The 21,307-nt window shown below is 45.2% G+C and overlaps 1 protein-coding gene across 1 annotated transcript in view; it reads left to right on the top strand.

The window, feature by feature from the left end:
* LOC102525247 (myosin-13) overlaps positions 1 to 21,307 on the top strand; it is a 59,621-nt gene that overhangs the window by 5,492 nt on the left and 32,822 nt on the right. Inside the window, exons 5-15 of the mRNA XM_072940741.1 lie at positions 1,404 to 1,454; positions 8,480 to 8,694; positions 11,044 to 11,187; positions 11,273 to 11,429; positions 12,947 to 12,974; positions 13,064 to 13,175; positions 14,142 to 14,234; positions 16,128 to 16,191; positions 16,278 to 16,376; positions 16,490 to 16,593; positions 18,823 to 18,961. Of these exons, the coding sequence (XP_072796842.1) occupies positions 8,491 to 8,694; positions 11,044 to 11,187; positions 11,273 to 11,429; positions 12,947 to 12,974; positions 13,064 to 13,175; positions 14,142 to 14,234; positions 16,128 to 16,191; positions 16,278 to 16,376; positions 16,490 to 16,593; positions 18,823 to 18,961 (1,144 nt within the window). The 5' untranslated portion in view covers positions 1,404 to 1,454; positions 8,480 to 8,490. The remainder of the gene's footprint in view (positions 1 to 1,403; positions 1,455 to 8,479; positions 8,695 to 11,043; positions 11,188 to 11,272; positions 11,430 to 12,946; positions 12,975 to 13,063; positions 13,176 to 14,141; positions 14,235 to 16,127; positions 16,192 to 16,277; positions 16,377 to 16,489; positions 16,594 to 18,822; positions 18,962 to 21,307) is intronic.

The raw sequence follows: 21,307 nt of genomic DNA, 5'->3' as shown, positions 1-21,307 counted from the left end.
TGAAAGTTTTGTGGCTATTTAAATTTTTTTCTTAAATCAGGATTTCTGATCATCAGGGAGATGATTTTGGGAAGACATTCTCCCATGCACTTTTATCTATCTCAGAATGCATCTGAGTCTGCTTGTTAGCATCCGGTTTCTAGCTCGGTCTCGCAGGGCACACCTTGTGGACTTTGGGCTGGGTCATGTCTGGCACTGCAGTAGCATCCCTCAGAGGGACTCCAACCCTAGGAGACTTGTGGTGCTTTGCTTTCTGGCCACCATCCTCACCAGAATACCTTCTGTCATACACTGACAGGGCTGAGAGGAATCTTAGAGATTTTTCTGGTCCATCTGTTTCATTTCACTGAAGGAAATTAAAGCCCAAAGAAATTACAACAGTTATTCTAGAGAACTGGCATTAGAAAACTGAGGTTCTGCCTCCGAGTCTTATTTCTTTTGAACTAAGGATTCAGAGTATAATACTTAATCATTTAATTTTCACCTGAGAAATCTGCGAGAATATTAGGATATGGCTGGCGACTATTAGAGACTCAGACAAGGAAGAGAAGAGAGGAGGAAACCAAAGCAGTAAATCAAGTGCTGAAATGCCTCTTCCTACCTAAATGGTATTTCACATGTTCCCCTGGTTCTGTAAAAGCACTGTATGGTGAATGGGAAGTTTAAGTTAAATTCGATATTGAAAATTATTCAGACTCTTATGGCTTCTTGAGATCTTCATGTAGGTTATAAACTCCTGGACTGAGATTCCTTAGTCCCAGATGAGTTATCAGCTGTCTTATCTTCCCCTTCTCCAAGAGAATATAGAATATTGAGGGTGCCCTTCCTAGACCTCTTACAGAAGTATTGCCTCTAATTCACAACTTTTCTCGCATTTGGCCAAAGAATTCAACTCCTGGTCTAAGCATCCAGGTTATAATCTGGATCATTCCCCTCCCTCCTTCATTTCTTCCCTGACCCCTCACAGGCCCCTTCTCTCAGCCAGAAGCATCATCTCTCTGAGTTCCCATAAAACTTCATTTAGACTGTTACAGAATCTGTGTTATTCTTCCTCGTTCAGAGATTTATTTGAGCATTTCTCTTACCCCTTACTAAATTTTGCATTCCTTTAGGGCAGAGACTGTTGTTAGTCTTCAGGAACTGACATGGTATTTTGCACACACAGAAGATACTCAAAAACAAAAAGTGGTAATCGAACTTTATAATGAACCAATTATTTAAAGAATGATTATTTAACTGAGGGAGAAAATGGAATATTTATTTCCATCTCACAGAATCCACTGTCTAGCTATTTAAATGTAGACAAACTTAGAATAAACAGTTTCTAGATTTACTTAAGTTCCTTATACTTCATTTGTTCTTTGTTTTTGTTTGTTTTTTGATTTCTGGAATCACTCCCCAAGAAGACACTTCATTCCTGAAGGACACTGACCGTCACTTTGGGAACCAGTAAGGTAAGCGTTACTTTCATCTTGATTGATACAATCATTGAAATTAGCGAATATCGTTTTACACGTTCTCATTCTTGCCGTGCTCATAAGAAGCTGAAAATGATGAAACTGAAATCAATTGCTTAAGTATTTCTAAAGGCAGATTACGAAATAGGCAGGTTTTCCCCAAGGTGCAATGGCTTCCCAAATTTGCTCATTACACTGATAAGTATAAAATACACTGCAGAACCTTGACACGAAAGCTCCAGGTCAATATACTTAGTTGGCCCTGCACAAGGTGTTCGTAGGATAAGGATCCAGTCTTCACACAAGTCTACCTTTGCTGTTCTTTGAGCAGAGTCCGTGCCCTTGAATCCACTCAGTTGTGCCTTTACTCACAAATAATGCTGAGAGGATAAAAAGCGATCAATTCACACCTGTGGCCAGCATAGTAATAAAAACACTTTCTGCTCCGAAATTTGTGTTCGTTGAAGGTAATTCTAGATGAATTAGGACCGAGGAAACCAAAGCATAATTAAGTCATGACCACCTCAGTGCTGACAAGGTACAGTAGCTGAGAAATTCCCAGGATAGGGGATGAAAGTTGAGAACAGTATCATGGTGGACTCACAGCAGAAAGGGGGTGGGGAGCACTCGGAGGGTGGTGATGGAGATGGGGGTGATGGGGACTGGGGTGACCATCTCAACTAGAAGACCCCCTAAAGAAAGGAGCAGAGTTGGTGGTTGAGAGGACCAGGCTGTGTAGGGTTGGAAGCAGGCCCAGCTCTCAAAACAGAGAAGAGGCTAATTAGGGGATTTTCTTGGGGGGAGAGTCTCCAGGGACACCATGAGTCATGCCTAGAGGGTCGGATCAGACCTCACTAGGCAAAGTTTATCAGCCAAGAATAAATGGTTTTATCACTGGGTCCCAGAACACAGTTGCATAAACATGGGGCCAAGATCTGACTTAGCAACCACACGCACGCAGAGGATTGAGGGACTTCGCTTGACAGCGAGCGGTGAGTCAGCATGTGACGAGGTTGCCAGAAGGCAGTCACCACCTCAGGCATGACTCCTAGGTCAAGAGAGGTGAGGGCCCATGCTGATGGAGGATGACATGTGGTCTGGATGCCACACTTTAAGAGATTAACAGGAGTGAGCTCACCGTGATGGGAAAGGAGACTCAGAAGCACGGCACAGAAGAAGCAGATGACGATGCCTCTGGAAGAGATAAAGCTAAGGCGAACACAGAGCAGCCGTCACCTGGCTGAAGAGTTGTCTTGTGGGAAGAAAGTGTGAACTCTTTCTGTTGTTACCAAGAATGCCAGAATGAGAAGCGCACGTCCTGAAGTCACAGAAAGCCAGCTTTTGGTTTAAGCAAGAAAAATCTTCAGCGTGCGAAATCTGCCCAAAATGATTTTTCCAAATTTCCCAAAAATTAACCAAATGGATAAAAGTCATCCCTGAAGGCATCCAAAAAGGCTGAACAACACCTTTGCAAGAATACCGCTGAGACAACTCATGCACCATCCAGGCAGTAACATTAGAAGATGCTGAGTCATGGTTAGAGTAGCGGGTGGAAGAAGAAGAATCTCCACCTCAAAACGGGCAGTGACTCAGATCCTAGATGGAAAGCCTTGTCTTTCTAAGAGGCCTAGAAATAGAGCTTGACCATGACCTACTGAAGTCTTACCCCAACTTCAGGCTTCATTCTTACCGCACCATCACAAATTTTGCAATACCCGTTCACCAGCAATACTATGAATTCACTTAATATTTTATTTACCTTGATTCCTTGTTTTCCCTTTTATTTGCTTTCCAAAGTTACTATATATGCTTGCTGTGAAAGTGTGGACTATCTCCATCAGCATCAACTGAACATTTAGATATTCAAAATCTCAAAAGTCCACCCCAGATCTGCTGATGCAGGATATGCATTTCAACAAGACTCCCAGTTGGATTCCTGTGCACACCAAAGTTTGAGAAACACTGCTTTATATCACTAGTATAAACAGACATTGCACAATCTCTAAATGGGAAGCACATATTACCTTATTTTATCAATTCTAATTTTCTCCATATTTTTTACAAAATATTATCTCTAAACTTGGGATTCATCTTATAGTCAATGAAAGGAGTATAGTAATTAGCTCTATTTTTTTTTAATTTGTGGAACACAAAATAGTTTATCTCACAGTTGATGGCATCTTTATAAAATAAGGTAACAGACTTTAAAATAAGCATACAGTTATTAAAATTAAGGAAGTATTTGCCTAAAATCATTTTGCGTCTAAGCAGTGGGACAGGCCATGGCTTTGGAAAGAGCGGCTTTAGAAAGGAAAAGAATGCTCCCAAAAGGCACTGTGTTTGGGGCCCTTGGGAAAAATTCAGAGTCCTCAGTCCCAACCAGAGAGATTCTGTTGCAGATGATTCTGATGCGGATCATCTTTTAACACTTTGGGTACCATGCTTAACACTAAGTCAAGCTAAATAACATAAGATCATAAACCTGCAACCCAACAAGATACCCTCATGCTATAATGCAACCATTCTCAAATGGTCCGCCCTCAAAGTGTGGTCCGTGGGTCCTTGGAGATGCCCAAGAACTTCTCAGGAGGTATATGAGATCAAAACAACTTTCATAGTAATACCCATAATAAGACCTTGTTTACTCTGTTGACCTAATGATGCAGAAGCAAGGATGGATAAAACTTCTGGTGCTTTATTACAAGTCAAGACACGTCACCAAACTATACTAGGAGTCATAGTATTCTTCACTGCCATACACTGGCACTGCAAAAAAAAATTTTTTTTAATTTGAAAAGATTTTAAAGGACTTAAATTTGCAGCCATGAAAATTATTACTTTCATTCCCTCTCAAATTTATCCACATCCTTATAATGTTCTGCGTGCTGGGACAGGACGTCCTAGTAAAGCACTCCCACTGTACACCAGACTCTGATGGTTGTCTCAAGAAAGAGCACATGTGCAGTTGTCTGAGTTGCAAGATGAACGAGCCACTTGATTCACGAAGCACCATTTTTACATAAAGAATGACTAGTGGACAAAGTATGGTTTCTCAAGACTTGGAAATCCGACAGACATTTTGTCCAAAAGGAATGAAAAGTGCTGATCATTTCAAGGAAAATAACTGACAATACTTGTTAGTAATGACATATTTGAGCATTCAACCAAAAACTAAGAAAAAAATTTTAATGGAGGTACAGGTAATTGAACCCCGGACCTTGGACATGCTAAAAATGTGCTCTACCACTGAGCTATACCTACCCCTCAACACTAAAATTTTGGAAAACCATTAGCTGCCACCATTAGCTTGACAACTTGCTAGTATTTCAATTTTCTAATGAGATCAGTGCTGATATTAAGGATTGTGATTTTTTTTAACATTGCATAATGAAACATGTCAATATTTGGAAGTTCTGTATAACTAAGTGAACCAATATTTTCCAAGTGATCAACGTATGACATTCATACATGAGTAAAAGTTCCATTCAAAGTTCAAGACAGATCAACAGATTATAACAGGTACAAAATGTTAATTCGGTTTCATATTCTACATAGCATCCAGCCTTTAAAAAACTACCACGTGTCAAGTTTAGGTACAGTATCTAAGAAGAATATCTACAGTTCTTTGAAAAGGCAATTAAAATACCCTTTCCATTTCCAAAGTAACTGGGCAAGATTTTCTACATCTACTTTAACCAAACACAAAAACCAAAACAGCAACAAAATTGAATACAGAAGCAGACATGGAAATCCTTCCATCTTCCATTCAGCAGGCATTACAAAGAACGGCCGACATGAAAAGTGATTATACTCTGGTCACTAATTTTGAGGGGTTTTGAAAGAGAGTCACTGTCATAAAAATATGTTATTAATGTCAACATGCAACGGACTTGACAGTAATTTTAAATGAATCATAAATATTTAAAATTTTTTCACAATTTTGATTTCCAATATTGTAGATATTGGACCTTCATAAACCAAACTCATTGGGTTCCGGATCATTTTTAAGAGCATGAAGGTGTTCTGAGAGAACGAAGTTTGAGAACCACTGCTGTAGTGAAGCCTACTTAAGCCTCAACAGTAGGAGCTATCTTCAGAGACGTTAAAAGTAATGTGAATGAATTCCTCCTCTCTGCCAGGCAGGAACTGAGAAAATTAAAACCAGCACAGAGGCTGCAGACCAGGGGCCCTGTCTGTGGGTACCATATTGATTTTCAGCCTCTTACTATGAAAACTTAACCACGAGCACACAGATGGTTCAGCAGAGCCACGAACCAAAGTCAAACCAAAGTGCAATTTATCTGAATAAGGTCCAGAGGGAAGCAGATGCTCCTCTTTCTGTAGGACCAGACCCCCCCCCCAGAATTGCAAGGAGGGATATTGAAACAACACTGAGTTAGCTATGAAGAGTAACTTCATAAAGGGTAAGACTGAGGGAGGGGGAGTGCCTTCCAAGAGATAATTATAAAAATGTTCAGTTTTCCCACTTTTAATGGGAAACATAAAAGGCTTTATTCAAAAAATGTGAACTATTTCTTAAGGAAGAAATGGGGATGTGTGTGTAAAATTTAACTCCATTTTACAGTCAGTTTTAGGAGAATGAGTGGGAAAGAAAAAAGGAGAGGAAGAAAGGAAAGAAGAAAGGAAGAAGAGGAAGAGATGGGGGAAGCGATGTGGGGGCAGTAAGCAGAGGGTCAGGAAGGGTGCGGGACGAGATCCAGAGGGAGTAGGAGGAGCACATGCAGATGAGGAAAAGGAACCAGAAAGCCCCACAGCCTGCAGGGGCCTTAGAAATGAGCCAGGCTTGCTTCTTCATTGTCTGTGGAATCAGTGGCTCAGAGAAGCTACGTGGTTCCGTCAAGTTCAGTGCTGGCAATAGGGACGTTGGGATTCGCTCTGTCTCAGGTCACTCCACACCGCATAGCGTTTGTGCTTGGATTTATGTTTACACAGCTGCCCAGGAGATGGGCTGGAGGCTGCAGCCACCACTCTCAGGCCCCCTGGAGGGACCCCGGCTTCTCTTGGGTCAGCACGGGCACTTGGGTTGGAACGCTCCTGCTTGCCTGCTTTGGGCTCTCTGGGGTCTCACAAGCAGGAGCGTGGAGGGTCATCCTAGAGCCCCAGCCCCTCGGAGCCCCTGTCTACAAGTGCTTTCCCCGCCTTAGCCTGCCAGGGTCAGATTTGCCATTGAAAATGCGAACCTCTACTTTTTTCTTTTGTATTTTGATAAACACTGAAGAAGCTGGAGCTGTTAAACTTTATCTTAGGGAAAACCTCAGAGCTGGTTTATTCGGTGTCGTGGAACCTCTTACTGCTTTCAATACACAATTAGCAGTCAACTGTTTTGTTTACTTGTCTTCAGTTTTCATTTCAACAAACAAGCACTGTAGTTATAGCTATCAGAATAAAATCTTGTTACAGCAACCTGAATCCCATCTGGAGACCAAGCAACACTCGGAGGGTTGAAGAACTCAGGTTTATTACGCGGCAGTCCCAGAGGAGTTAACCCTCAAAGCTCTGGACCCCATCTGTAGGTTTACACAGGTTTTTATAGGGCTTTGGGTTTTGATTAAGTTTGTGCCATATGCAAATGAGGTGTTAGAAATGGACCGATCAGGAGTGAGCTTTCCAGACCCAATGGAATTTTAGGGGTAAATGCAAATGAGGTGTTAGAAATGGACCAATCAGGAGTGAACTTTTGGGAACCAATGGAATTTTAGGGGTAAGTTTCATTTTCCTAGAAGCAATCCGTTTAACAGAAGCACAAAAGCAGGAAGGCAATGGCCCAGCTTGGGAGGTCTTGTGGGTCCCTTGTGGGTTTTGCCCCTTCAATCTCATAACTATTTTTTTAAAAAGTTCAGTGCTGGGACATTAAGCCAGATTTTCTAGCTTCTAAGCAGGGAAAATATATAGAAAAAGGACCAATGAATGGAGATGGTTTGGAAGGGAGTGACAGGAGGGATGAGTGGCAGGATAAGGGAGAGAAAGAAAGAGGGAGAGAGAAAGGCAGAGGCAGAAAGACACTTATATACCCCGCCACACAGACACACCAGGCAGTGTATTAATCTAATTAAACACTGTGTGTAGCACCCTGATACTGCTACATGTAACTAAAGTTTGGAGACCACTGCATTAAGCCCAGTACTTCTCAACTCTACTATGCCCAGAAATCACCTGGAGATCTTATAAAAATCTGGTTTTATAATCTGAGGTGGGTCTGAGATTCTGAAATTCTAACAAACTCTTGGAGTGATGCTGATACAGCATTCCAAGGACCACTCTTGGAGTCAGGAGGCTCTAATCCAGCAGTTCTCGGCGGGTGGGGGGGGGGTCCCTGGACCAGCATCACTTAGGAACTTGCTAGAAATGCAGATTCTCAGGCCCCACCCCACACCTACTGAATCAGAAACTCGGGGGTTGGGGCCTAGAAATCTGTGTTTTAACAAGCTTTCTAGGTAATTGTGGAGCATCTTAAAGTTTGGAACCATGGCACTAGGCCATAACGTCTCTTATCCCCTTGTTACCTGTAATTGGCTTAAGTGTGGAAGCATTTTATGTTCAAGTCATTACTTTCCACTGGCTGTCTGAAACTCCTACCAGGAATTACCAACATTTCAATTATTATTTCCAGACACTCTGAAGATTTGGGATTGACACAGATCATGGGGCTTATACATGACCTATAATTAAGGAAGTATTTTCTGAGGCCTCCTGTATTGGGCTCAGCATGGCTTCCTCTAATTGGTTCAGATTTCTGCACCTGGAGCTGGACTAAGAGATGTTTCAAAATCAACAGAGAGTAAAGCAACCCCTCAAACTTTTTTCCTACAGTAAACGATCCCCTTTAGCTCATTCCTACTTGCCACTCAAGGCCCTCAGACCAGGTCCTAGATTCCTCAGGACCTAGGTTAATCCCGAGAGCTTTTGAATCTGGCCCCCTGCCTGAATGGCAAAAACAGGATGGGGCCCTTTGGATTCAAGAGTCCCCCAAGCTCCAGACTCAGCCGTCCCGGTCTTCCCAGCGCCTGCAGTCATGAGCTCTGATGCAGAGATGGCCATTTTTGGAGAAGCAGCTCCCTACCTGCGGAAATCGGAGAAGGAGAGAATCGAGGCTCAAAATCGCCCATTCGATTCTAAGAAAGCCTGCTTTGCAGTGGATGATAAGGAACTGTACGTGAAAGGTATGATCCAGAGCAGGGAAAATGACAAAGTCACGGTCAAGACCCTCGACGACCGGGTAAGTCTTGATCCCAGGTGTCCTTGCTAATGTGGGCATCCTCATTTTCCCCTGGGGTGGAGTATTAGCAATTGCATGCTGTGCAGAGGGAGCTGAAGATAGCACCAGACTAACACAGGTCTGCCCTGCAGTGAAGTCGCAAGGGGAAAACTGCCGTTACGCGCACCTTCACTCCTGCCTCTCCTTCCCCAAGGATTTGGGCTTTGAGAGTTTTGTGATGTTTGCTTTGGAGAAAAGGGAAGGTGAGGGTGGAAGAGGTTGGACTATATAAGGGAAAGATTGTTGCTGATTGCTGCTGGGTTGGCAAGTATATCGAATATAATTCTCTAGGCTGCAGAGTGACTTACTGAGGGAGCTCCAGAGGCAATGCTGAGTTTAATGTAGAGAATTACAGAGCACTGTTCAATTCAGTACTTACTGGACACCCACCACATCTAGGTCACAGTGTCCACCTCCTTGCAAATATGAGCAAATCTTAGCCCCTGTTTCCCCAAAGTTTACCATCCAGTGTAGGAATCAAGAGTCCCTGGCAGGTATTTGCAGCAACATGGATGGACCTAGAGATGATCACACTAAGTGAATTGAGTCAGATAGAGGAAGACAAATATGATGTGGTATCACTTATATGTAGAATCTAAAAACAATATGACACAATTGAACTTATTTACAAAACAGAAACAGACTCTCAGACATAGAAAACAATCTTATGGTTACCAAAGAGGGTAGGGGGAGGAGGGATAAATTAGGAGTCTGGGACTAGCAGATACACACTACTATGTACAGAATAGATAAGCAACAAGGTCCTACTGTATAGCACCGGGGACTATATTCAATAGGTTGTAATAACCTATAATGAAGAAGAATATATATATGCATAACTGAAGCACTGTGCTGTACACTAGAAACTAACACAACATTGTAAATCAATTATATTTCAATAAAATACAATTGATACCTATTATCAGTTATACCTACCTATAGGTTTAGGTATGGTAGGTATGAACCACCATTCACAAACTCGAGCATACGAGACAGATTTATTATTATTGTTGTTGTTGTTGTTGAATTTAACTTCTGATTTCAGCCTCTATTCAAAGGGCTAGGAACAAATTTTCTTGTGCATTGTTGGGGTACCCGCCCCGGAGCTGTGCCGCATTTTCAGTAGTACCACATTGGGTCTCTCTCCCACTGTGAAGGATGTGCTAAGAAACAAGTCCTGGTCCCCAGAGCTTCAGGATACACAGACTTTTCTGTCTCCCTCTAGTGTAGGGTAGTGGGGCAGAAGGGCCTTCTTTCCTCAAGAGAGTTGGTGTATTCCAACTAATCTCCTTCCTTTCATCTTTTTGGTAAACTCCTCAAAACTCTTCTAAGGACATAGGCTTCTGGAAAACCAAGGCTAGAAAGGCTTACAGGCTCTTTCTCTTTTCTGCCCCGTTTTCTACCTCTCCTGAGTCAGGGAGTGCAGAGCCAGCTGTGTGCCCAACCAGAGGGAAAAACAGAGCGGGGAAAATTGGGGAATGGTCTCAAAGTATTGTTCAGCCATGGACCACACTCCAAGTCCAGATGGTTTAACTATTAGAAAAGAGCTGCAAGGAATTCTGGAAGCCTTGAAAAGACAGGGGTGGGGGAGGATGAAAGGATAGGTAACAGGAAGGGGGAAGATGGGAGGCAGTCTTGACTGTCCGCCTGTTAGTATGTTCTGGTTGTTAAACCACGTGATTGCATTGTCTACCTGAAAAAACAAAAAACTAAACTGAAAACAAACACTCACAAAGAGAAAAAAAAAGAGAAGATAAGACAGGGGAGAGCAGAAACAGGTCATGGATGAGATGGCACTTAAGAAGACTTTTGAAGGTGGCTAGACATAATTTCAATGTAGATATTGCAGACCAAGGAACCCACATGAGCGGAAGCATGGAGGTGAGGATGCACAGAATACACTGAAATAGTTCCTTCCAACATTCCACGCTCGGTATCATCACAGCACCCACAGCAAATGGGACAAACAGAAGCAAGCCACTCTGGCCTTGGCCATCCTGAGTCCCACCTGGCCACCCTGAGGCTGAAGGGCTGTAGAGCTCTGCACACCTGTGATCCACTCCTGGCACCCAGAATGGCATGCTGACTTGGGGGCATTGGACCAGAATTGCTTATGCAGTTTGAGCAGCAATAGATTAATCAAGAATGATTCTTTATGGATCATCTCTGGGCACAGAAATGATCCAGAAAGTTATCCGTGGTAATGGGGTAGTCTCACCACAATGTCTCACTGTTTTCACCGCTCCAGTAGCGTCGGGTACTGATCACCAGCTACCCCACTCATCACGTGCTTCTCCTCTCAATACCCAGACACTGACTCTGAACAGCGACCAGGTGTTCCCCATGAACCCTCCCAAATTTGACAAGATCGAGGACATGGCCATGATGACCCACCTGCACGAGCCCGCAGTGCTGTACAACCTCAAAGAGCGTTATTCAGCCTGGATGATCTACGTGAGCACCCTTCCATATCTCTTTATCCCATCTACCTCTCCGAGGGGAAATAAATTCCACATGTGGAATTTTCTGATTTTCTCAGACCTACTCGGGCCTGTTCTGCGTCACCGTCAACCCCTACAAGTGGCTGCCAGTGTACAACCCCGAGGTGGTGACGGCCTACCGAGGCAAAAAGCGCCAGGAGGCCCCGCCCCACATCTTCTCCATCTCTGACAACGCCTATCAGTTCATGCTGACTGGTGAGTCAATTTCTTTAATTTATATTTTTAAAAACAGTTTTCAGTTAATTACTCAAGTCCTTTAACTGGACTGGATCTTAGTTAATTACCCAATTACCATTAATCATCCAACTGGTACAATGACCAAAGTAAGGTTCAGATGATTTCAGGATGGAATGAATGCCAGAGGCACAGTGGCTTCCATCAACCAGTCATGGTGCATAAGCCAGCACACAAAGCACATGCTTATTTGGGGAAATGTAGAATGCAGCGAGATGCCCTGCCCCCACTTTCAAAGAACCTCCAACATGGGCATGCTTGGAAGAGAGACTACATTAGTAGCCACTTAGGAGAGCAGAGTTGGAGAAATGGGCATAGCGATGTCCCTTCACCTGTCTTCTCCAGGCTCCTCTTTCTCCTCCTTAAATTTCCAGAATAGCAGGAGGAGAGAAATGTGGTAACACCGTCACGCTGTCATGCCTGACAACACTTCCGTCTGCTCGACTCCCACCTGACTTGACTCGGTGCAGACAGAGGAAGTAGAAGGAAGCATCCGAGATCTGAAGACACTGAGACGTCTTCTCGTACAATGCCACGCAGTCTTGCCCACCTCACGGTCACAATGCTGGCCATTTCTGCGTATTTAATATCTTTCTTTAAATTGACTCACGTTACATCCATTTCAAAAGGAAAACTATATCACTATTAGTATTAGTTTCACAGAGTCCTACCAGCCAGGTGCCCTAAACAACAGAAATGCATTGTCTCACAGCTCTGGAGCCTGGAGGTCTGAGATCCAGATTCCGCGGGCCATAAGGGAGACTGTTCCAGGCCTCTCTCCTCACTTCCAGTGGTTCAAGGAAGGTCACCTTGATCTTTACTTTCCCCTTCACTTTGTGTTCTCATGTGCCTCCAAATCTCCCTTTTTATAAGGACACCAGTCATATTGGATTAGGGGCCCACCTACTCTAGTACGACCTCATCATAACCTCATCTTAGCTCATTACATCCGCAACAATTTCCAAATAAGGTCACATTCTGAGGTACTGACCTCAACATATAAATCTAGGGGGAAACACAGCTCAACCCGTAACACTACTGTAAGTGGAAAGCCATTGTCACTTTCCACAAGTAGAAGGTAAAGGTAAAAGAAATATGCAATGACAACCAGTGTCCGTAAATTCTAAACAGAAGCTATGGCTTCTCATGAGTTCTGAGTCTGAGGCTTGCTTTCTTCATTAAAAATAGAGATGAGAAAGTGCTATCGAGGAGTTAAAGATTGATGCACACGAATAACTTTCACACTGTGGGATCTGCTGTCCGCTTCCCACGCTGCCCACGTTACACATCCCACATTTGGGAAATCTGCACAAATGGTCTCCAAGAAGATTAGATATGACCAAATCATCACACCGCTAGTTAATGGCAAAGCCAGGTCTAGAACTCACGGGCTCGTCCCACCCCCAGTGTGGCCCGATTTGTATACCCTGTCTGTTCGTTGTTTATTTATTTTGTTCTGCTTCCCTCCTCATTTCTAGATCGAGACAATCAGTCCATCCTCATCACGTGAGTAACCCGTTTGCACCAGGATGACTTGGAAGTGCGCCATCCGTCCCTTCTGCTCTCCTTTACCTCACTTACTTTTAAATCGACAGCGGAGAATCCGGGGCCGGGAAGACTGTGAACACAAAGCGTGTCATCCAGTACTTTGCAACAATTGCGGTTACTGGGGACAAGAAGAAGGAGCAGCAGTCAGGCAAAATGCAGGTGAGTGGCTTCCTGCACCCAGAGGCTTGCTGGAGTAAGTACAACTTAAATCCCTGGTGAGCACCACGTGTTTGCAGGGCTTCGTGCTCAGCAGGGATGCATGGCTCGAGGTCTTGCCCAGGGGCGCTCACAGGGCGGCGGGAAGTGACTCCACTGCCCGGTCCTAGGCTCCAGCACGGCTCCAGCACCAGCAGCCCAGTGACTGGGAGTCACTCCACCCTCTCCTCTGGAGAAGGAATTGTTCAGGCCAGTGGTTCTCAAACTGGAAGGCTTGTTTATAACCCATTGCTGGGCCCCAAGCCCGGAATTTCTGATTGAAATTCCTATTTCACATTCACAATCCTGGCGTGTTGCGTTTCTCCTATGCCCAGGGATCACACTTTGAGAACCACCTGACTGGACAGTGGTTTCCAAACAGCTCTGAAGTCAGAAGGATAAACAACCCCGGTAGGAGTGGGGAGGGTGAAACTCTGCTTTCCATTGGTGGACTTCTGAGTAAAAGTCCTCAGGAAATACTATTTGCTACTTAAAAATATTTGAGAACCACTCTTTCTATCCCATGGATCACTCTCATTGCTCACATTCTATTTCAACTTCTGAACCCAAACATCTATATAAATGGGCCGTGGTGCCTGCAGTAACAGGTACATAGTCTAAAAATCCGTGATTTAAGATGAAATGTTATCGAAGGAAGGCAGTCTGGGAAACTGAGACAGAGGGGGCAATGCTTTGACCTGGCATCTGGTGTGGCCAGAAGTCTCTGATGCTCTGTGAAGACCTTGACGACTCCTTGGATAGGGTGGGGATGGGCCCGTGGGCACCTCCACATGTCTGCACTAGCCACCAGCCCGGGCTGGTCGCCCTCTCCCTGGGCCCTTCCCAGAGCATCCACACTTCTGAGTCAGCAAGAAGCTACTTCAGAAGTCATCCAAAGTCCTCTCTTTTCCTCTTCTCGCTTATTATTAGGGAACCCTGGAAGATCAGATCATCCAGGCCAACCCCCTGCTGGAGGCCTTTGGAAATGCCAAGACCGTGAGGAATGACAACTCCTCGAGATTCGTAAGACTCAGTCCAATTGTCAGCTACACCCCCAAAACCAATGCTCTCCTCCAATGCTGGATATGAAAAATTGCCACATAAACTAGTATATACCTACCCCTAAGCGATTTAGATCAAGCAGCCCAACTGGGCTATTCTGATACACTTGGGAGAACGTGTTGGCTTGTTCCCAGCAGGGGAGGACTTAGCTGTCCTTTCCTAGCTGATCAATGACACCTCAGAGCACCCTGAAGTCACAGTGATTCAAATTCCACAGGTAGAGAGCAATTCCTTTGTGCTAAAATTGGTCTCTTTCAGTGGAAACCTTTTAAAATGCAGAAGTCCACTGAGCAATACCCACTGACTTACTAGCCATGGAAACCTGAGTGTGAATTTTGTTAGCAGACTTGACCTCCTCCAAGTCAGGAGCCACTGGGGGTGGGGAAAACCTGGCGAAGGCAGAAGAGCTCAAAAATTGGGGAAAAGCTGGTACTGGAGATGTTGAAGAGTATGTTCCATACTTCAATGTTTCACCTAGGATTTGCTCAGCCAAAGAGGCATTTATTTCCAAAGTGGGCAAATAAACATTCAGTCCTCAACCTGACTTCACTGGCCTGTGGCCTAATTCCCAAAGGGGGAACTCTCATTTATGCCTGTGGTTGCAAAAGTACATCAGAACTTCGTACATCTCAGTAGCTGGATAATCGTAAACCTGAATTTTATTGGCACCTCTCAAAGGTAAGATAGTCATTGATAAGAAAGACATGTAGGCACCGAAGACCATGGCCCCGAGCCCTGACCTTTCTTTCTCGAGCCCTGACCTTTCTTTCTTTCCTTGTCCATCCCCTTGGTCCTCTGTGCATCGCCCCCTGGCGCATGTCTTCCCAGCTGCACAACTAAACTCTTCCTTGCAGGGGACCTGGGTGCATGTTACAGAGCAACAGTAACACCTGCTTACACCAAGTTAGCTATTGCGCTAACCTGGCACCAGCTTAAAGGGCCAGACACGCCTGCAGGCACTCTCTAGTCTCACTCCCATTTATTTAGTTCATTGACCTCTGCTCTTGGCCCTGACCAGAACTCACAATCATTCATCTACCTTCCACCCTCCAAATATTCGCCGGCTAAGGGTCACTTCCATCACCTTCCATTAAGCGGCTAAAAATCCTGAAGACTCAACAAATATATTTATAATTCACACAAACCTCCACTGGACCTTCTCTAACTCTTCGTAGGCTTCATTCGGAAAATATTGAGAATATTACTGAGTACCGACTACATTTCAGAGCCTGTAGCTGAATCAGCAAGGTGACATGCTTGCCCTCAAATGTGCTTGGTGCAGCAGAGACTAATTAAGCAGATAATGTAAGAAGGGAATTACACACAGACACACACAGACACACACTACGTATAATTTCCCCTCTCATTCCCCAAAATGGGGCAACTCGGGCGCTGAGTAGGTCCTTTGGGAGCCAGGGTTGCATGTGGTCAACAGTCAGGGAAACAGAGGCAAGAAATCTCAGAAGTAACACCCAGAGGCAAAAAAGAAGTCAGACAGACAGTTCAACCAGGTTATCAACACAAAGGCGTTACAGAGAGCTGGAGCAGGATAAAAACCAAGGAGACAGGCAGGTGTGAGGTAGTCCCAAGTAGAGAGATGCGAGGGAGCCTGCGGGCATCCATCCCCAGAGCTACAGGAACAGGGCCGGGTGCTTCTGTCATTGCTCCCAGAGGCTTGGCTGAGCCGGCGTGGGGACTCTGGGTACCAGGCAAACAGCGAAGGAAGTCCTCACACCCCAGGCATCACCTCCTCCCTGGCCCTACACTTCCCACCCATGGTAGCCTCTAACGGAGGCCGGCTACAGTGCATGTAAATAAAATAACTATGGCCTTTGTCAATCTGCCACTGGACAGGGGAAGTTCATTCGGATTCATTTTGGAGCCACGGGAAAGCTGGCATCGGCAGACATTGAAACCTGTGAGTCCAAACACGCTGGCCCCTTGGATTCGGCCACAGAGGCATCTCCTGGGAACCTAAAACCACATTGTTTTTTGTTACCTTAGATCTCTTAGAAAAATCCAGGGTGACATTTCAGTTATCCAGTGAGAGAAGCTATCATATTTTTTACCAAATCATGTCAAACAAGAAGCCAGAACTCATTGGTAAGTCCTTGGTGATCACTCTCATCTTCCAAATCAATCACATTGGAAAAAAAAAAAAACAAACTTGAAGTCAGTTGTGCATAAGATGCTAAAGGAATCTTTCTGCTTCACAGACTTGCTTCTCATTTCAACCAATCCCTTTGACTTCCCCTTCGTGAGCCAAGGAGAAGTCACCGTGGCCAGCATCGACGACAGTGAGGAGTTGTTGGCCACTGATGTAAGCAGTATGTGTGTGTGTGTTTATCCCCTTATGCATAGAATTACTGAGTTTATGAGCTGAGAGGTACCCGAGTGATCTCATGAGGAAGCTGGGACACAGGGGTGCTAAGTGATTAGACCCAAGATCTTGGAGAATTAGTACCGATCGCACCCCTCCTCCACCCAGTTCCACTTCAGAAGATTTCAAAAGTTCTCCTAAACAGGCCTTCAGTTCCATTCTCCGGTGTTTTAGAGTAAATGTTTGCATGGATAAGGCTTTTAAAGGTTTTGGTGGAAGTTTTTAGGGTACAAAAACCATCTACATGGTCCTTTAAGAAAATCTAGAAAATATGGGAAAGTCTGAAGCAGGGAAAAAAACAGCCCCACCCTGCTGCTCCCCGCCTCCGGCTACCTACCACCTCGGGCTGGGGCTTGGGCCAGGCACCCACCTCCTCAGCACACCTGTCAGGCCTCTGGCCTTCAGCTTTGGGGAGTATCTCCAGGATCAATAATCATCATATTAACTGAGTACACTGAGCACTTACCCGTGCTAGGAACTGAGATAAGAGGTCTGCCTGCATTATCTCATTTAAGCCTCAACAAGACCTCTGGGAGCAGTACCACTAACTGCCCGCATTTCACAAAGGTGGAAGCTGAGTCTTAGAAAACAATATACATTATTTGCTTAAAGACAGTTTGTAAATGACAGCCTTTGAACCCAGATCTGCCCAATTGCAGAACTTGTGTTTTTAACTAAAATATACCATCTCTGAGCAACTAATTGTCACCCTGGCTGGCTCTCCCATCACGGAAGCGGCAAAAGCTTGTGGAAAAGGGTCTGACACCGCAGGGGCACTGCCCAGGGCCTTCATTGTGTGACCTTTCCAGGTGATGCTAGCCGTTTTCAGGCAAGGAGAAAATGTTCATGATCAGAGAAACTTCAGTTAACTTAAGTCTGGCCATTATATAGGTTTAACCAGGTTTTCCCAGCCTTTACCAACTGAGGAGTACAGAGAGGGCGGGTTAGTGGCTGATGCAAAGCCTCCATCCTCCACGAATGCCCTCCTGAGGAATTCTGAAAGTCTCCACAGTTATTTCAGGGCCTCACTAGAGATCCCTGCCTTCAGAGACTGCTGTTGCTCCTTCCTCCCACGGAGCTTCTCTGGGCGATGGTTTATTGCCACATAGAACGGGATCGCTGCCTCCGAGTGCCTGCCTCCTCCAGGAGGCTCCCCAGCAATCCCGTTGTCACCGGCTGCTTTTCAGCGTTTAGCGAAGGTTCTTTCTCTAAAGCAGATATGCATCTGCTGGGGTGAGATAAGGATTCAAGGGCCTCAGAATCTCTCCTCCCCTCGGTCAGCTCCTGGCATGGACTCTCCTTCCCCTCAAAGGGGACGCCACCCTGAGTGCCTCACTCTTCAATACCATCCTGCTGACACCAATCTACCAGGCTGCCCCACCAGCTCACCAGACGTGTCCACACATGTTTCAGCTCCCACTTACCGGCATTGCTTAGGCTCGGGCTACAAACTCTGCTACAAAATCATATGTACACCCCAGAGAAAGATTTTCCAGTGTAAATCTTCATAGTAGAACGAGGGGGAATAAAACCAAATCGGCACCTGCTATAGGCTTTGAAGTGACCCAGGCTGGCTCCAGTCCCAGTCTTACCACATCTTGCCTGCAGGACTTGGAGCAGGTTCCTTACCCTCTTAGAACCTCAGTTCTTCACTTGGAAATATCTGTGCATCCGTAAGGTTCTCATAGGGACTTAATGAGATTACATATGGATAGCGCCTAACCACCCCCAGCTCCTTTCTCATTTGAAAAATGACATCTCCCCTTCCAGTTCTAATATTCCGTGATGCCATATTGTCTCAGTTCCAAACACGGGAATTCCTGGATTGCAATGCCAAACTTGCAGACTGTTGGATAGTGTCCGCCCAGCATCATGCAATGGTTCCCCATGGCCTCATCCAGAAAACAGCTCCCAAATCTATGCACAGTGGGAAAGGATTAAAATCAATTCTCATTGGATGGAAGAAAACAGGCTATTCACATGTTCTCCCCATAATATCCACCCACCCACACCAACATGTTACATTAAAAAAAAATGGTTTTTAACCTGTAACTTACCAGAACCCACCTGTCATCCGCTTATTGGGATAAATGCTGTCTCATGTGCCATACAAAGTGCTAGGGGATCCCTGAGTCCTGCTGTGACAACTGTCCTTTTTCTAATTCCCAGAACGCCATCGACATCCTGGGCTTCAGCTCAGAGGAGAAAGTTGGGATCTACAAGCTCACGGGCGCCGTGATGCATTATGGGAACATGAAATTCAAGCAGAAGCAGCGTGAGGAGCAGGCAGAGCCGGACGGCACCGAAGGTAACCACACCCGGGAGGGGGACGGAAGTCTGACCTCCACCTGCATTCACGTGTGGATGGGGCCACGTGAGACAAGCCCTGTGTCATCTCAAGAGCTGCTCTTTGAAAACCGTGCAAACTGAATTTGTACAAAGCTCCTGACACCTGCGCTGGGGAAGCCCACTCGCTGGGTCAAAGAATCCTTCAGTGGCAATGACACGGACACCCAAAAGTATCATTCTCATAAATGAGTAATCCCTGTTCACCATCTCTCACCATCAGTTCACCTGTTATTTTGGGGTGGACATTTAAGAGAGGATTTGGCTAAGCGAACTTCACTTTCTGAGCACATCATTATTAATATCCAGAATGTTGTCTAATCATCGGGCATAAAATGAGATCTTTGGTAAGGTGGGAGCTAAATTTCTCCCTCCTGTCACTTTCTCTTCCACCCTGACATCTGCTGAACTTGACCCTGAACCAAGGACTGGTGAAAAAGTCTTGTTCCCATGACTCTCAGCTGGAGGATCTCACCATGCCCCCTGCCTCATCCACAAAGAGGCCTGGAAATGGAGTGGAGGGCAGTGTCCAGGGATAACCAACAGCGAGACCTGCCACCATATGCCCTCCTCACCAGGCCTCATATCTCTTGCACTGCATCTTACGAACTCCCTGAGTAAAAAGCTATTCATCCCTAAAATTTTCTACCTTTTGATAACATCCCCACACTGTATGAAGCAGTGTGTCTTGAATCCCAGATGACAAAAGGAACACTAGCCATGAATTAAAGGACAGGAAAGTACATATGGTTTTATCAGGGTTCAGAAAGCCTCACTTGATTAGGTTGGGTTTGCCCAGGATACGCTCTCTTGTTATTAACTCTAAGTCGACTGATTAGTAACCTCATCACGAGAGTGATACCCCATCACATTCTCAAGGTTCCACCCACACTCAGGTGGAGGGGACTATCCAGGGAATGTACACTGGTTTGAGGGAAAGGAGGGTCCCCCCAGTTGTACATGTAAAGTAACAGGAGAGAAACTCAGAGCAGGAAGCACATCTGCTTTTGGGTAATCAGGGAAGGCTTCCTGGAGGAGGTGGGGGCACTGACTTGGACTTTGAAAGACAGGTAGAATTCTGAGGGGCCATCTAGGCAAAAGAAACATGCTGAACAAGGAGGAAAAGGGAGGAACGTGATGGGGACAGAGGAGCAGAGCATGGTCCACTTTGCCTAGAGAAGAAGATGTGTGTCGTGGATTTGTAAGAGATGGGAATGAAAAAGCGATTATTTTGGCATCAGTTTGGGAAAGCCTCGAGTGCCAGGATAAATGGTTTAGAATGTCTGTGCTAGACATCAGAAGCCACTGACGCTCCAAGTAGTAGCAGAGTATGTGTGACAACCCAGAATTAATCTGTCAGCTGTCAGGCTCACCAAGAGTGTGGAACTTTGCAAAGAAACGTGTCAGGCTCCTCAGCATGGGCGGACCATATGGACGTGTACCATGGCAGGGTCCCAGGCCCTGTTCCAGCCCTGGCTGCCATGTGTTCAGTGTTTAGAAGCAGAAAGAGGCTGGCAAAGGGAAAATGGTGACTATAACTGGGGCCTGAGCTCCTCTGATGAGGATACAACCCACGACAGCACTGGCTGCATGCTCACCATGCACCAGGCCTGCTTGACAACCATCCAGTCACATGGGCCTGGCACTGTCCCCCAGCTGACAAATGACAGACTGCGACATAAAGAAAGAAGCCCCGCGGGGAGGATACAGCTCAGTGGTAGATAGAGCACGTGCTTAGCATGCACGAGGTCCTCAAACCCCAGTACCTTCATTAAAATAAGTTAATTAAATAAAAACCTAACTACCCACCCCACCAAAAAAAGTCACTGGTTAAAAAATAAGTTAAAAAAAAAAAAGAAGCCCAAATTCAAACCCATGTTCTTTGCCACTTTACTATTCTACATTCTTTTTTAATTTATTTTTTATTATTATTGTTATTATTTTTTAATGGAGGTGCTGGGGATTGAACCCAGGACCTCGTGCATGCTAAGCACACACTCTCCCCCTGAGCTATTCCCCACCCCTATTCTACACTCTTGGAAACAGTAGAGATGCAAGCTCTTTTAAAGGTGAGCAGGACCTAGTGCCTGGCTCAACACAGCATGTCACGGGTGGAAAAGAAGGATGTATCACCCCAAGCTTTCAAGTTTAAGGAGCCAGAAGAGTGATGGTACCATCCACGTCAATGGGCAAAGCAGGAAGAAGGGATAGTTAAAGGACTGCAAAGAGTCAGGCACGCATTTGACCTCTTATTAAGTCCTCACCACTTTCCCTGGGTTTTTACTGACTTGTCTCCATAACCAGCAAG

This window comes from Vicugna pacos, chromosome 16 (assembly GCF_048564905.1).
Source record: "Vicugna pacos chromosome 16, VicPac4, whole genome shotgun sequence".
Taxonomy (NCBI): domain Eukaryota; kingdom Metazoa; phylum Chordata; class Mammalia; order Artiodactyla; family Camelidae; genus Vicugna; species Vicugna pacos.
The sequence above is the reverse complement of the archived record's forward strand: the minus strand, read 5'-3'. Positions and strand labels throughout refer to the sequence as shown.